Genomic DNA, 13110 nt, shown 5'->3' with positions numbered 1-13110 from the left:
TGAACTTTGTGGCATCCTCATTCGTATCTTTCTTAAATGTTCAACACACGCGCGCACACGCGCGCGGACTCGAACCTCCGGGGGGAGTGCCCGGCCTTCTCAAAAAGCCCGTGACATGAACAGATGTGTGCTTACGACCACTGTCGTCCTGACATTCCCAGTTTCGTCGCATTTTATTCTTGACATGGGGCATCATTTGTGTTTTCAAGATTTTGCAATATTTGAAACGATCGATAATGGCTCCAGCAGGCACGAGTGCGTCCACGCCCCACATCAAGACTTTGCCACCACCGTGTCTAACAGGGGTACTTGGACCGGACATCGTTCCTTGCACTGACCGGCCTTCGCATACATCGAATCCCATCGGAAAAATCGAACCAATCTTTAATCGGTCCAGAGCACACAAGACCACAGTTCAGGTGTCCAGTCCTTTGTGCTCTGGCTTTCCTATTCTTTTGTGATATTAATGCCTCTTTGTTTGGGCGCCAGCCTTGAAGCTTTACGGTGCTGATCGATATTTCCACATTGAGAAATTCACGCAGGTCTGTGTTTGTCAACAGCAGTCTTCTTTGGGTCACCCTTTGATATCCTCATTATGAGATTCTTCATTCGGAGTGCGACTTTGCTGGGCGTACCCTTTCTTTATTATCTGTGGTTCCCGTTAATCGTTTCTTCTGATTCCAGACACCCGCAGTTTGTCTGGATAAACCAAAATCCCGAGCAGCATCTCCCTGAGACTTGCCTCGCTGTAGGGCATCGATTACCGCATTTTTTAGGTCTGTGTGATACCCGTTGACGTTCGGCGTGTTGAAAACTGCGTAAAAACAAAACAAAAGCTACTGGATGCCAAAGGTATTCGACGTTTCTGGCTCAGGCATTTTTTCCCAACAATAAACCTGAGTATTGAAATAGTTTTGGAACGAACACAACAACATTGTCAGTGTTGCACTTACCGCCACTGCGCTGAATCCAGATGCACGTGTTCAAATGGTCGCGCGTCGCTGCACGGTGAGCCAACACGGGCTAGCTAGGTAGGGACTTGGTTCCAAATACTACTGTCGTCTAGCATGTTCCTGCACATTCGTCAAAGTGGACGACACGCGCGTAGCCCATGCTGCAATAGCCGGCGACGGACTGTCACCCCTGACAGTGTAAGACGAGTTACAGTGTTCCACTGTTGAGCAGAGCAGGACGCAGATCTGTCCTGCGATGTCATTCGGATGATGTGTCGATCTCTTCGAGGGGTGGTATGGGTGGTGCGACCTGACCCATCTCGTCGTGTTCTACGGCCTTCCGTGAAACATTCTGCACATACTCGTTGCACTGCCGAAACACTCCGTCCCACACAAGCAGCAATTTCCCTGATGGATACATCACATTCGCTCGTGTCAATGACGCGCCCTCTCTGAAACTCGCTGATGTCACTGGACGGTTCGCGCATACGTCTGCGAGCCATCGTGCAAGTCTGCTCAAGTCACACTGATTTGATTTATAGCGCAACTGGAACCGCAGGTACATTTTCTCGGTTCGTGCTATTGCACTGAACCGCGGGCCACATGGTTCAAATGCTAATAATTTCTGCAGAACATGCTGATGTAAAAGTCTCGTGAATATGAGCGTCCTATACGTAGTCGTCGAAGGTGTTTTTTTTTCTGAATATGAGTGTATGATGTTGCGGAATATGTTTTCCAGAGTGGTTACTTTTTCCAAAACAAAGTTGTACCTCCTAACTACTGTAATGATTTCGTATCTAGATATATCAACGCCAAATATACTGTAACTGAACTGCAGTATTCTGCCATTCTTCGACTGAGATTGTTTTTCCAATGTAGAGTATACTGTTCCCACGTAGAAGACGATTTCTCGCAAAGTGACGAGTTCGGTCTCGGTGGATGACCCGAGTGCCAGACCTGTAAGCCTCGCACCGTGCGCAGGTCGATCGAGCTGGACTTCCGGCAGGAGGACGAGGTGCTGGGCCTGCGCGGCTTCCGCTACTCGGGCGGGCCCTCGCTGCTGGACAACGGCACGCTGGACCCGGCCAACGAGTGCTTCTGCGCCGGCGAGTGCGTCGCGTCGGGCGTGCTCAACGTGTCCTCGTGCCGGTACGGCGCGCCCGCCTTCGTCTCCTACCCGCACTTCTACCTGGCCGACGAGCGCCTGCACGCCGCCGTGCACGGCATGAGCCCCGACGAGCAACGGCACAGCTTCTACGTCACGCTGGAGCCGGTGAGTACGGCTCTCTCCCAGTCTCTCTCTCTCTCTCTCTCTCTCTCTCTCTCTCTCTCTCTCTCTCCCTCTCCTTCTTCCCCTACCTCCCTCTCGGCCAGGTCGCAACCAGCTCTGCATCTCAGCAGTTTAAGTCGTACAGCCAGAAGTGCATCAGGAAAGTCTGGTATGACCAGTCTTGTTTTCTATGTTCATAAATTATCTGGCGGACAGGGTGGGCAACAATCTACTATTGTTTGCTGTGTTTTCTATAGTGTGCAGGTGGGTGTGGAAGTTGAGTGAATGTACGAGGATACAGGATGACTTAAAAGGGGAAGCCACGACGTTGGGATGACAGCTTTACTTTGAACTTTGTACGCCAGTAGCAGGCCATTACAACAACATAGCGCGCAAATAGTAAGTTGCAACACTGTGGCAACTCCGAGAAAATCGTAAGAGAAGTTTTACGTGTCTGTTGTGTGGCTTATGAATCTGTGTGTAGGTGTTGGGAAGTAAGAGTTCATGGTGGTCAAGTGATTAGCATTCAGCTCCATAAGACGACCGTGTGTGCGTGTGCGTGGTCAGGATTTGTTTTCCATGTCTGTATGACAAAAATCATCCTGCAACATCTGATGTCGAGAGCACATCCGATGAGTAATTGTACGTTACTTTTGTGGTCTGGCACTTTGTCACTCTTTTACTGACTCCGAATAACATCATTCGTATCCTTAATTATGGAGGCTTGACTTGGCCTTTCCAAGCCTGTCCCTCGTCCATGTAAATTTAATTAGAAACAGTTAATAGTCAAATAACAAATGCAATTCACTACAACTTCATGAAAATGCACGTGGATTGTTTTCATTGTGTTACCTCTCAAATGTCATATAAATTAATGTGATCAGTGATGAAAAAATAGACAAAGTGGTAGAAGTATCCGACCCGTCACCTCGCCCAGCAGCCGTCAGTGTCGTAACAGTTGCACCTGCACGCAGGTACATCATTTACACAATGGACGGAGAAAGCTTCTGCTGCGATTTTCTCGGAAGTGCCATTATAGTGCATCTTAGTACTTCCACATAATGTTGTGTTAATGGCCTATTAAAGGCGTACAAACACTGAAGTAAGAGCGTCACCCTGACGTCGTTGCCTACCCTTGTTAGACAAAATTTATAGCTGCTCTGATGAATGGCATATTGCCGTAAATGTACAAAAATGTATCTCAATGCAGGTCATTAGGAATAACAATAAAGTTACCCTCGAATACAGCACTAGGTGTGTCCTGCTTGACACAGTCAGGTAGAGTGAATAACATAGAAGGGAATGAGCATGTGACAATTTTAGTGAGGACGGCTAATGTTCAACTTCGGGCTGTTTGGAGAGGTTTACGAAAGTGTGGTTCATCTGTAAAGAAGACAGCATACGGAACACTAGTGCACCCCATTCTTTAGTTCTGCTCGAGTGTTTGGGATCTCCACCTGGTCGGGTTAAAGGAAAACATCGAACCAATTCAGAGGCGGGCTTCTACATTTGCTGTCAGAGGTTCGAACAACACGTAAGTGTTACGTAGATGCCCCGGCAACTCAAATGGAAATCACTGGACGGAGGCGGCGTTCTTTTCCAGCAAAACTATTCAGAAAATTTAGAGAACCGGCATTTGAAGCAGAATTTGGAACGATCATACGCACACCAAAGTACATTTCGCGTGAGGACCACAAAGATAAGACAAATTAGGGCTCGTACTGAGGCAGCGTTTTTCCCTCTTTGATTTCGAGTGGAACACGAATGGAAACGACTACTAGTGGCGCAGGGTTCCCTCCGCCATGCACCGTACCGTTAGCTTCCCATTTATGGATGTAGATATACCAAAAATGCGTGATAACTGTTCTTTGAGATCCGAAGGGATCCTTTTGGGGATGCACGATATTTAACATAACTATTAAAATAGCTGTGCTGTTCGGGAGAAATTAACAGTATGATACTAAAACTGGAGTGAGAAAAGGTGATGGACTCTCCCCATTGCTTTTCAGTAAACCAAAAGTGGCAAAAATTGACGAACCAATGAAATTAGCAACAACCCCTATTAGGATGGACTGATTTGAATTTGCAGTTCAAATGGCGATTCTTTATCCAAAAGCTAAATAGGGGAAATTCGAGAACGTTTCTCAGTTCAAACACTTAGGCGAAACTATTCAGGAAACTGTCCTGGAAAGGACTGGTTACGAAATTCGTTGTTACAAAGTGAAACCAGCTTCAGGCTTCCAAGAGACATCTATAGCAGTAATGCATCTCAGAATACACCAAACTGACTCATTACAACAAATTCATGAAACCACTGTGCCGTTATATCACAATCAACAACGGAGAGAGACTGAAGAAATCCGAGAGGGACAACAAAGTGTAATAAGGAAAATTTTAGGTCGAAATTGCTACTGAGAAACTAATGTACAGAGAAAGAGAAAATAAAGAAATTTATTGTACTGACATCTATTTGGTAATGGGCATGTTAAAAGAATATAACCAACGAGAATTAAGAGACAGGTTGTGGAAATCTGCGGAAGTCATAGTTCTTGTATTTCGACATAACTGTCAAGGAGTGTGACTGAATGAAATTTAAAAGGTTTGACACCACAACCGCTCGTCAAGTTTTAAAAGGTTGCATTACTAGTTTCGACGCACTGTAATCGTCACTTTCAAATTTAATCACAGTCCTGGAAAACTGCATTAATAATTCCAACTATGACTCTTTCAAATATTACGAAAAATACACTAAAACCAGACAATTCAAACAAAGGTAGCAGAAACGAGTCACATGAGGTCATGACAATTTTTGGTTGATCAGTCATTTCACACCTTAACGCAGTGTAGATGAAAACTGCATCGGGATGAAAGCTATTATACGCTCTTGCATTACGTCCTGTGTCCGCCGCTGTTAGCTGAATGGTCAGCGCGACGGAATGTCATACCTTAAACGGCCCGGGTTAGATTCCAGGCTGGGTCGGCGATTTTCTCCTCTCAGGTACTGGGTGTTGTGTTGCCCTTATCATTTCATCCCTATCGACTCGCAAGTCGGCGAAGTGGCGTCAAATCGAAATACTTGGACCAGGCGAACGGCCTGCGCGACGGCAGGCCCTAGCCACATGGCATTTTCATTTACATTACGTGCTGTAGTGATGCAACGATCATTTCGCAAACAAAGGCTCACATATCCTAATCTTATAAAGTGCCAAAAGTCCAAAACTAGGACACAGCATACAATCGTACTGTGTTCTGCTGAAGAAATCTCACAAAGCCGATGCATCGTCGATGGCAAAACTGAGAGTATTTAGTACAAATTGCTGGAAGGTCTACTCTATCCATCCAATTGAAAACAGTTACACCCATCGACATCTACTTATTCCATATAAACAAATTTTCCGGCTTGAAACGTTCTGGGAAGAAAGGAAAGTTGAGGCATACATAGATGGCTTTCCTGTTTCTAAATACACTCTAACAGGTGTCCTGTTGGAGAACGAGTAGGTATGTTTGGCACCGTGCAGCTATTTATCGTTGCCGTGCTACTGAAACAAACTTTGCACTTGATGGTATCTGTTGGATGAAACACCTAGAGTCATGTACCGTAAATCTGGAAACTATATTACATTTATTATAGCTATGGATGAGTTAGTTGAAAATACAAATGATGCAAATGAAAAACACAGCACAGTGACTCACTTCTCCGTCCGTGGTTGTCAGAACATGATGATATTAAAGAGGAAAACATTGTCTAATGATTTGCAGATCACTAGGAAGTGTTTTCCTTTGTGTATTACAGAATGCAGTATGCACATGTGTGAAATACATTTTGTGTTCGTGTCGTGTCCTCTTGTGAAACCGTGGTTACTCGCAGCTGCCGCTCAAATCATATTTATGAGAGGAGTTGGTATTGAAAATACGGTCTGCCATGTTCCATAGTACCTTACCGAACATAAATAGGGATGATAATGACTATAGTTTCTGATGGTGTGATTTGTGGTTGTTCAGCCGTATTCATGAATTCAAATTCTTTCAGAGCAATTGCACATAAATGTGACGGATAAATGGCAAGCAATTAACGTTAGCAATGGCCCACAGCTTTCTGTTTTCAGTCAGTTATTCGATGATTGCAACGACTGGATGATACATGTGTAGGGAGGTCGGTGCATGACGGATGTTTACTGTTTGAGAGTAGTGATGTCACACATTACATTAAAGTAGCCTCGGCGGTGTCTTTGAGGATCTTCTTGTACTCAAACATTACTGAGCGTTCCACAATATGCCTAACAGTTGGGGTGTGTGTGTGTGTGTGTTTTCAAATAGTGTTTAGAAGTATTAATTGGTAAATTAAATTGTAGGGAAGCGGGACTGCAAGCCTCGAAGTAGTTCCGACGCTTTCAGAGTAGACCGGCTCAGATAAGGTACCATTTCTCTCCCTCTTTCTATCCAAGTGTTTCCTTCCATCTGTCATCGTATCATCTTAAAATCCTAGTATTCTTTTTTGTTTTTCTTTTAATTTTTAATGCATTTTTAATTTATTATTACTTCCATTGTAATTGCTGAAAAGTATTATTGCCGTTTGTACATCTACAACTACATGGATACTCTGCAAGTCACGTTAAAGTGCCTGGCAGTCTCGTACAGCGCGCGGAGAAAACGAATATCTATCTTTTCGTGCGAGCTCTGATTTCCCTTATTATATTGTGATGATCGTTTCTCCTTATTATCGTCGGCGTCAACAAAATATTTTCGCATTCGGAGCAGAAAATTGCTGATTGAAATTTCGTGAGAAGATTCCGTCGCAACGAAAAACGCCTTTCTTTTAAAGATGTCCATCACAAACCCTGTATCATTTCAGTGACACTATCTCCCCTATTTCGCGGTAATACAAAACATGCTGCTTTTCTTTGAACTTCCTCGATGTACTCCGTTAATCCTAGTTGGTAAGGATCCCAGACCGCGCAGCAGTACTCCAAAACAAGACGGAAAAGCGTAATGTCGGCAGTCTCCTTAGCAGATCTGTTACATTTTCTAAGTGTCTTGCTAATAAAACGCAGTCGTTGGTTAGCCTCCCCCACATTTTCTGTGTTTCCTTCCAGTTTATGTTGTTCTTAATTGTAATTCTTAGGTATTTGAATTTACGGCTTTTATATTTGACTGATTCACCATGTAACCCGAAGTATAAAGAATTCCTTTTAGCACTTACGTGGATGACCTCACACTTTTCGTTATTTAGGGTCAACTGGCAATTTTTTGTACGGTACAGATATCTTTCCTAAATCGTTTTGCAATTTGATTTGATCTTCTGGTGAGTTTGCTAGATGATACACGAAAGCATCATCTGAAAACAACCTTATGTACGTAAGGAACAGCACAAGAGCCTTTAACACTACCTTGAGAAACGCCAGTACGGAATATGTTTCGTAATCCACACGAAAAGCTGGAAAATGGACGAGCTATTATAAAAATGTAAGGCAACAGGTCTCTAAATAAGCAATAAATCAAATCTGACTTCCCACATGGCTTAGTTTGCAGCACAGCTCACTTTCTCATATGCTGTGATCCGACATATGAACGACATGCTCTGTGTACATGATAAGCAGTAGAGCGCACTTTCTCATATGCTGTGATCCGACGTATGAACGAGACGTGCTGTGTCTACATAAGATTACCATAACCTCTGTACTTGTGGTACTGACCTTCCTCGAAGCTGCTTTTTTCCTGTTTCTCACGCAAAACAGTTGTCAAACGTTTTGTAAGGAGCCTTTGATGTAATTTTTCTAGAACGGCAACGCAATGAGTGAACTGCCCGCCTCTTACGACGATGACAAGAGTTAAATGCACAACTATTACACGCTAGAATTGTGGTAGTTACAGTGGTGTGACTGACGTCACGGTTGTTAAACAGTATGACAAGCAGCCTCTGCCCTGTTCACTGATGTTTAATGAAAAAGGCTGCTTTTTTTTTCTCTGCTATACCTCTCTCCTCTCTCTCTCTCTCTCTCTCTCTCTCTCTCTCTGTATCTCTGTATGTCTCTCTCTCTCTCTCTGTATCTCTGTATGTCTCTCTCTCTCTCTCTCACTCACTCATTGCACACGAGTGAGTAAGAGAGTTGGCGTGTGCTCAGCTCTTCCGCTCTGGCCGTAAACTGTGCCGTGTCTGCTTGATCTCGTAGCCGGCTGGCTGGACGCCAACTGGGCGATCAGAGGCGCGAGATAGTCCGTCGTGGGGTAGGCCAGAGCTCGCCAGCCGCTGGCGGGGCACGTTCTGTCTGCTGCTGCTGCCGCCGCGTCATGCAGCGCCGTATTGATCCGCAGGCGGGCGCCCGGACTCTGCCGCTGGCGCCATGACGTAGGCACCACACATCCACTGTGTCCGTCTGCAGGTTCTGCGCCACCGCGTTTACAGGTGGTTAACTCACTTGCAGTTTCTGAGCATCGTATATTACTTACCTATCAGTAACATCTACCTCTACATGGATACTCTCAAAATCACATTTAAGTGCCCGGCAGAGGGATCATCGAACCACCTTCACAATTCTGTACTATTCCAATCTCGTATAGAGCGCGGAAAGAACGAACACATACCGGGTGATCAAAAAGTCAGCATAAGTTTGAAAACTGAATAAATCACGGAATAATGTAGATAGAGAGGTACAAATTCACACACATGCTTGGAATGACATGAGGTTTTATTAGAACCAAAAAAATAGGAAAGTTCAAAAAATGTCAGACAGATGGCGCTTCATGTGATCAGAACAGCAATAATTAGCATAACAAAGTAAGACAAAGCTAAGATGATTATCTTTACAGGAAATGCTCAATATGTCCACCATCATTCCTCAACAATAGCTGTAGTCGATGAATAATGTTGTGAACAGCACTGTAAAGCGTGTCCGGAGTTAAGGTGAGGCATTGGCGTCGGATGTTGTCTTTCAGCATCCCTAGAGATGTCGGTCGATCACGATACACTTGCGACATGAGGTAACCCCAAAGCCAGTAATCGCACGGACTGAGGTCTGGGGGCCTTGGAGGTCAAGCATGACGAAAGTGGCGGCTGAGCACACGATCATCACCAAACGATGCGCGCAAGACATCTTTCACGCGTCTACCAATATGGGGTGTTTTTCTTTTTGTTCTAATAAAACCCCATGTCATTCCAAGCATGTGTGTCAGTTTTTACCTCTCTATCTACGTTATTCCGTGGTTTATTAAGTTTTCAAATTTATACTGACTTTTTGATCACCCAGTATATCTTTCCGTACGAGCTCTGATTTCCCTTATTTTATCATGGTGATCGTTTCTCTCTATGTAGGTCGCCGTCAACAAAATACTTTCGCATTCGAGGAGAAAGTTGGTGATTGGAATTTCGTGAGAAGATTCCTCCGCAACGAAAAACGTCTTTCTTTAATGATGTCCATCCCAAATCCTGTATCATTTCAGTGACACTATCTCGCCCATTTCGCGATAATACAAAACGTGCTCCCCTTCTTTGAACTTTGTCGATGTTCCTATCTGGTAAGGATCCCACACCGCGCAGCAGTATTCCAAAAGAGTACGTAGTAGGCAGTCTCCTTACTAGATCTTCAAAAAATGGTTCAAATGGCTCTGAGCACTATGGGACTCAACTTCTGAGGTCATTAGTCCCCTAGAACTTAGAACTACTTAAACCTAACTAACCTAAGGACATCACAAACATCCATGCCCGAGGCAGAATTCGAACCTGCGACCGTAGCGGTCTTGCGGTTCCAGACTGCAGCGCCTTTAACCGCACGGCCACTTCGGCTTACTAGATCTGTTAAATGTTCTGTGTATTCCTTCCAATTTAAGTTGTTCGTAATTGTAATCCCTACGTATTTAGTTAATTTACAGCCTTTAGATTCGACTGATTTATCGTGTAACCGAAGTTTAACGGATTCCTTTCTGCATTAATGCAGATGACTTCACACTTTTCGTGATTTAGGGTCAATTGCCAATTTTCGCACCATACATACATCTTTTCTAAATTGTTTTGCAATTTATTTTGATCTCCGGATGACTTTATCAGTCGATAAACGACAGCGTCATCTGCAACAACCGAAGACGGCTGCTCAGATTGTCTCCCAAATCGCTTATATAGATAAGGCCTGTAACACTACTTTCGAGAAAGTTTTTATCGATAAATTTTCGGCAGTTACTACTAACTGTGACTATCCTCACAGGCAATCACGATTAGTTGTGTAACTGAGACGATATTCCATAGGCATGCAATTTCGACACTGTATCACATAAGCGGATTGTAGTGAAAGTCTTCCGAAAATCCAGAGATCCTGAAATGCGGAATCAGTTTGAAATCCCTTGTCAATAGCACTCAACACTTTGTACGAGTAAAGAGCTAGTTGTATCACAAGAACGATGTTTTCTAAATTCTTCTGGGCTGCGTGTCAATTGACAGTTTTCATTGAGGTAATTTGTAATGTTCGAACACACTATGTGGTGCAAAACCCTGCTGAATATCGACGTTAATGATGTGGGCCTGTAATTTAGTGGATTACTCCTACTACCTTTCTTGAATGTTGGTGTGACCTTTCCAGTCTTTGGGTACTGATCTTCCATCGAGCGAACTGTTGTATAGGATTGCTAAGTATCTAGCTATTGCATCAGCATACTCTGAAAGGAACCTAATTGGTATACAGTCTGTACCAGAAATCTTGCTTTCGTTATGTGATTTAATCTGCTTCGCTACTCCGAGGATATCCGCATCCACGTAACCTACTTTACAGGGCGTGGAAGGGAATGTTTCCTACCAAGATTAGTTGTTCCCAGTTTTCTGTCATAGCTGCAGGCAGTTACTGCAAACTCGCTAGTTACAGAACAGCAAAGAAAATCTACGTCACAGAGGGCTACTACGTCACAGAGGGCTACTACGTCACAGAGGGCTACTACGTCACAGAGGGCTACTACGTCACAGAGGGCTACTACGTCACAGAGGGCTACTATGAGCTACTTCGCTCAGTGGGACTTCGGCTCTGGAACAACATTCTGGCGACACTGCCAAAGGTTGCTAGTTATTCCATCACTTACAGACCCAAGAGAGTCTGAAAGCAAAGTCCACATATTGGATGGTTGTAGTACGTGGATCTGTACGGCAGCACACAGCTCATCACGTATGGCGAAAACAAGCCTGTTTAAAATGAAGCGACTTAGCGAATGCGATAATTAGTGTGAGGGTGGCTGGTTCACATGACGCATCACGTAAAGCAAGATTGACAGTAGCGTCGACCGCTGTGCGCTAGTGGCATCCTCTGTTTCCAGTGCCCGGTTCTATTCCATTCTCGTCAGGAAAGGTGAATTTGTATACGTTCAAATTTCCGTTGAACACTCTTGCGTTATTTAAATGTCCCTATGCATGATCTGCGTTGGAAGCAGTAAAATTATTGCATAGTCTATCTCGAATGCAAGTGCTCTAAATATACCCATGAGGAACTCCCTTGATCATATTCGGGAGGACGACGGTTCAATCCCGCGTCCGGCCATCCTGATTTAAGTTATTTGTGACTTCCCTAAATCGCTCCAGGCAAATGCCGGGATCCTTCCCTAATCCGATGAGACGATGACCTCGCTGTTTGGTCTCTTCCCCCCAACAACCAACCATCTCTCTTGAAATAATTACCATTTATGCTTATTTGCTAGACTTTGGAATGGGCTGCCTGAGTCTTTTACGACCCCAGAACTTTCTTGGTTACCTTCGCCGTATTCATTCCGGTTTAGGCTGACTTAAAAATAACTCCAAACGGTGCCATACGGAGCCAAGTGTCAGAGTGCTCATCAGACTAGGCTTGGTTCTGGAGGATCGTGACTTAATCCGTATACGTTCTCATACGCAGCGTTTAAGGCAAATAATGGATGCTTCCGTTTTCACGAGCAGGACTGTTCTCCTGCCCCATATTCCTCCAACCAGTTCGTGCGCCACCTTTAATGACCTCTTTGTCAACGGGATGTTAGTACTTCTGAACTCGGAAGCACTGCTCTGCAGTAGCTTACTCTGTCATCTTGCATGGAACTTTGTTAGTAGATGCATTGCGTTTTTGCTTAATCGCTTCAGCAAAAAATGTACTTCAGTTAGCAGCCTTTATTATTAGTGAGTCCACGTGTACCATACTTCTCATATTGATTGGTAGTATTGCGGCCACGTATTTAATTCTTACAGGAATCAGGAGATAAGTACCAACCTTGTAATCTGATACTATCGGCACTGTCTTGCAGTTATCTACAATAAAGAAGGGCTTCCATCCTGAACTCAACCTTGACCTACAGACAGCCAGCAACGATAATTTCCTGTGGGCGGTACCATCATTAGTGAACAGTCAATGTGCTGCGGACCCTATATGACAGATCTTTTATGTATGTGGAAAACATTAGTGGTCTTACCACGTTTCGCTTGCACCCACCTGTTACTGTTTGTTACTTAAACACTGACTGTCCAGTATAATGTGCTAGGTTCTGTTATACGAAATCTCTTTAAGCCAATCAGTTATTCGTGACAATATCTGTATGACTGTATATTCCATGTCAGTTACCCGTATATCAGTGCTGAAAGCCTGGAAGGTGGGAGCTGTTGTTGTGACGCTGTCTGCTTTAGCAATTAGCTTTGTATCAGAAAGAAAACCGATGTGTTTCACACAGTTGGCGTTTCATGAACCAGTGCTGCTACGTGTGCGAAACAGTCGCAGTGGGCGGAAGATACGTAACTTCAGTTACACCTCCGTCATTCGTTGTTGCAATCCAAAGGGTAGGGAAGGTGCGCTGCTGCGTATGTGACTGATGGTTTCTCTCAAAAGTCACTGCTAACAAAGTCAAAAATACAGTAACGGTACTCGTCGGTTTGAAGTCAGTAGGTAAAGAAGAGGAACA

At 44.2% G+C, this 13110-nt stretch overlaps 1 protein-coding gene across 4 annotated transcripts in view; it reads left to right on the top strand.

Moving 5' to 3' along the window:
- LOC126416233 (protein croquemort-like) overlaps window positions 1–13110 on the top strand; it is a 274990-nt gene that overhangs the window by 200978 nt on the left and 60902 nt on the right. For all 4 annotated transcript variants that reach the window (XM_050083842.1, XM_050083843.1, XM_050083844.1 and 1 more), the window contains one exon: window positions 1935–2226. In XM_050083842.1, the coding sequence (XP_049939799.1) occupies window positions 1935–2226 (292 nt within the window). The remainder of the gene's footprint in view (window positions 1–1934; window positions 2227–13110) is intronic.

This window comes from Schistocerca serialis, chromosome 8, assembly GCF_023864345.2.
Source record: "Schistocerca serialis cubense isolate TAMUIC-IGC-003099 chromosome 8, iqSchSeri2.2, whole genome shotgun sequence".
NCBI lineage: Eukaryota > Metazoa > Arthropoda > Insecta > Orthoptera > Acrididae > Schistocerca > Schistocerca serialis.
This window is presented reverse-complemented; position numbering and strand designations above follow the sequence as displayed.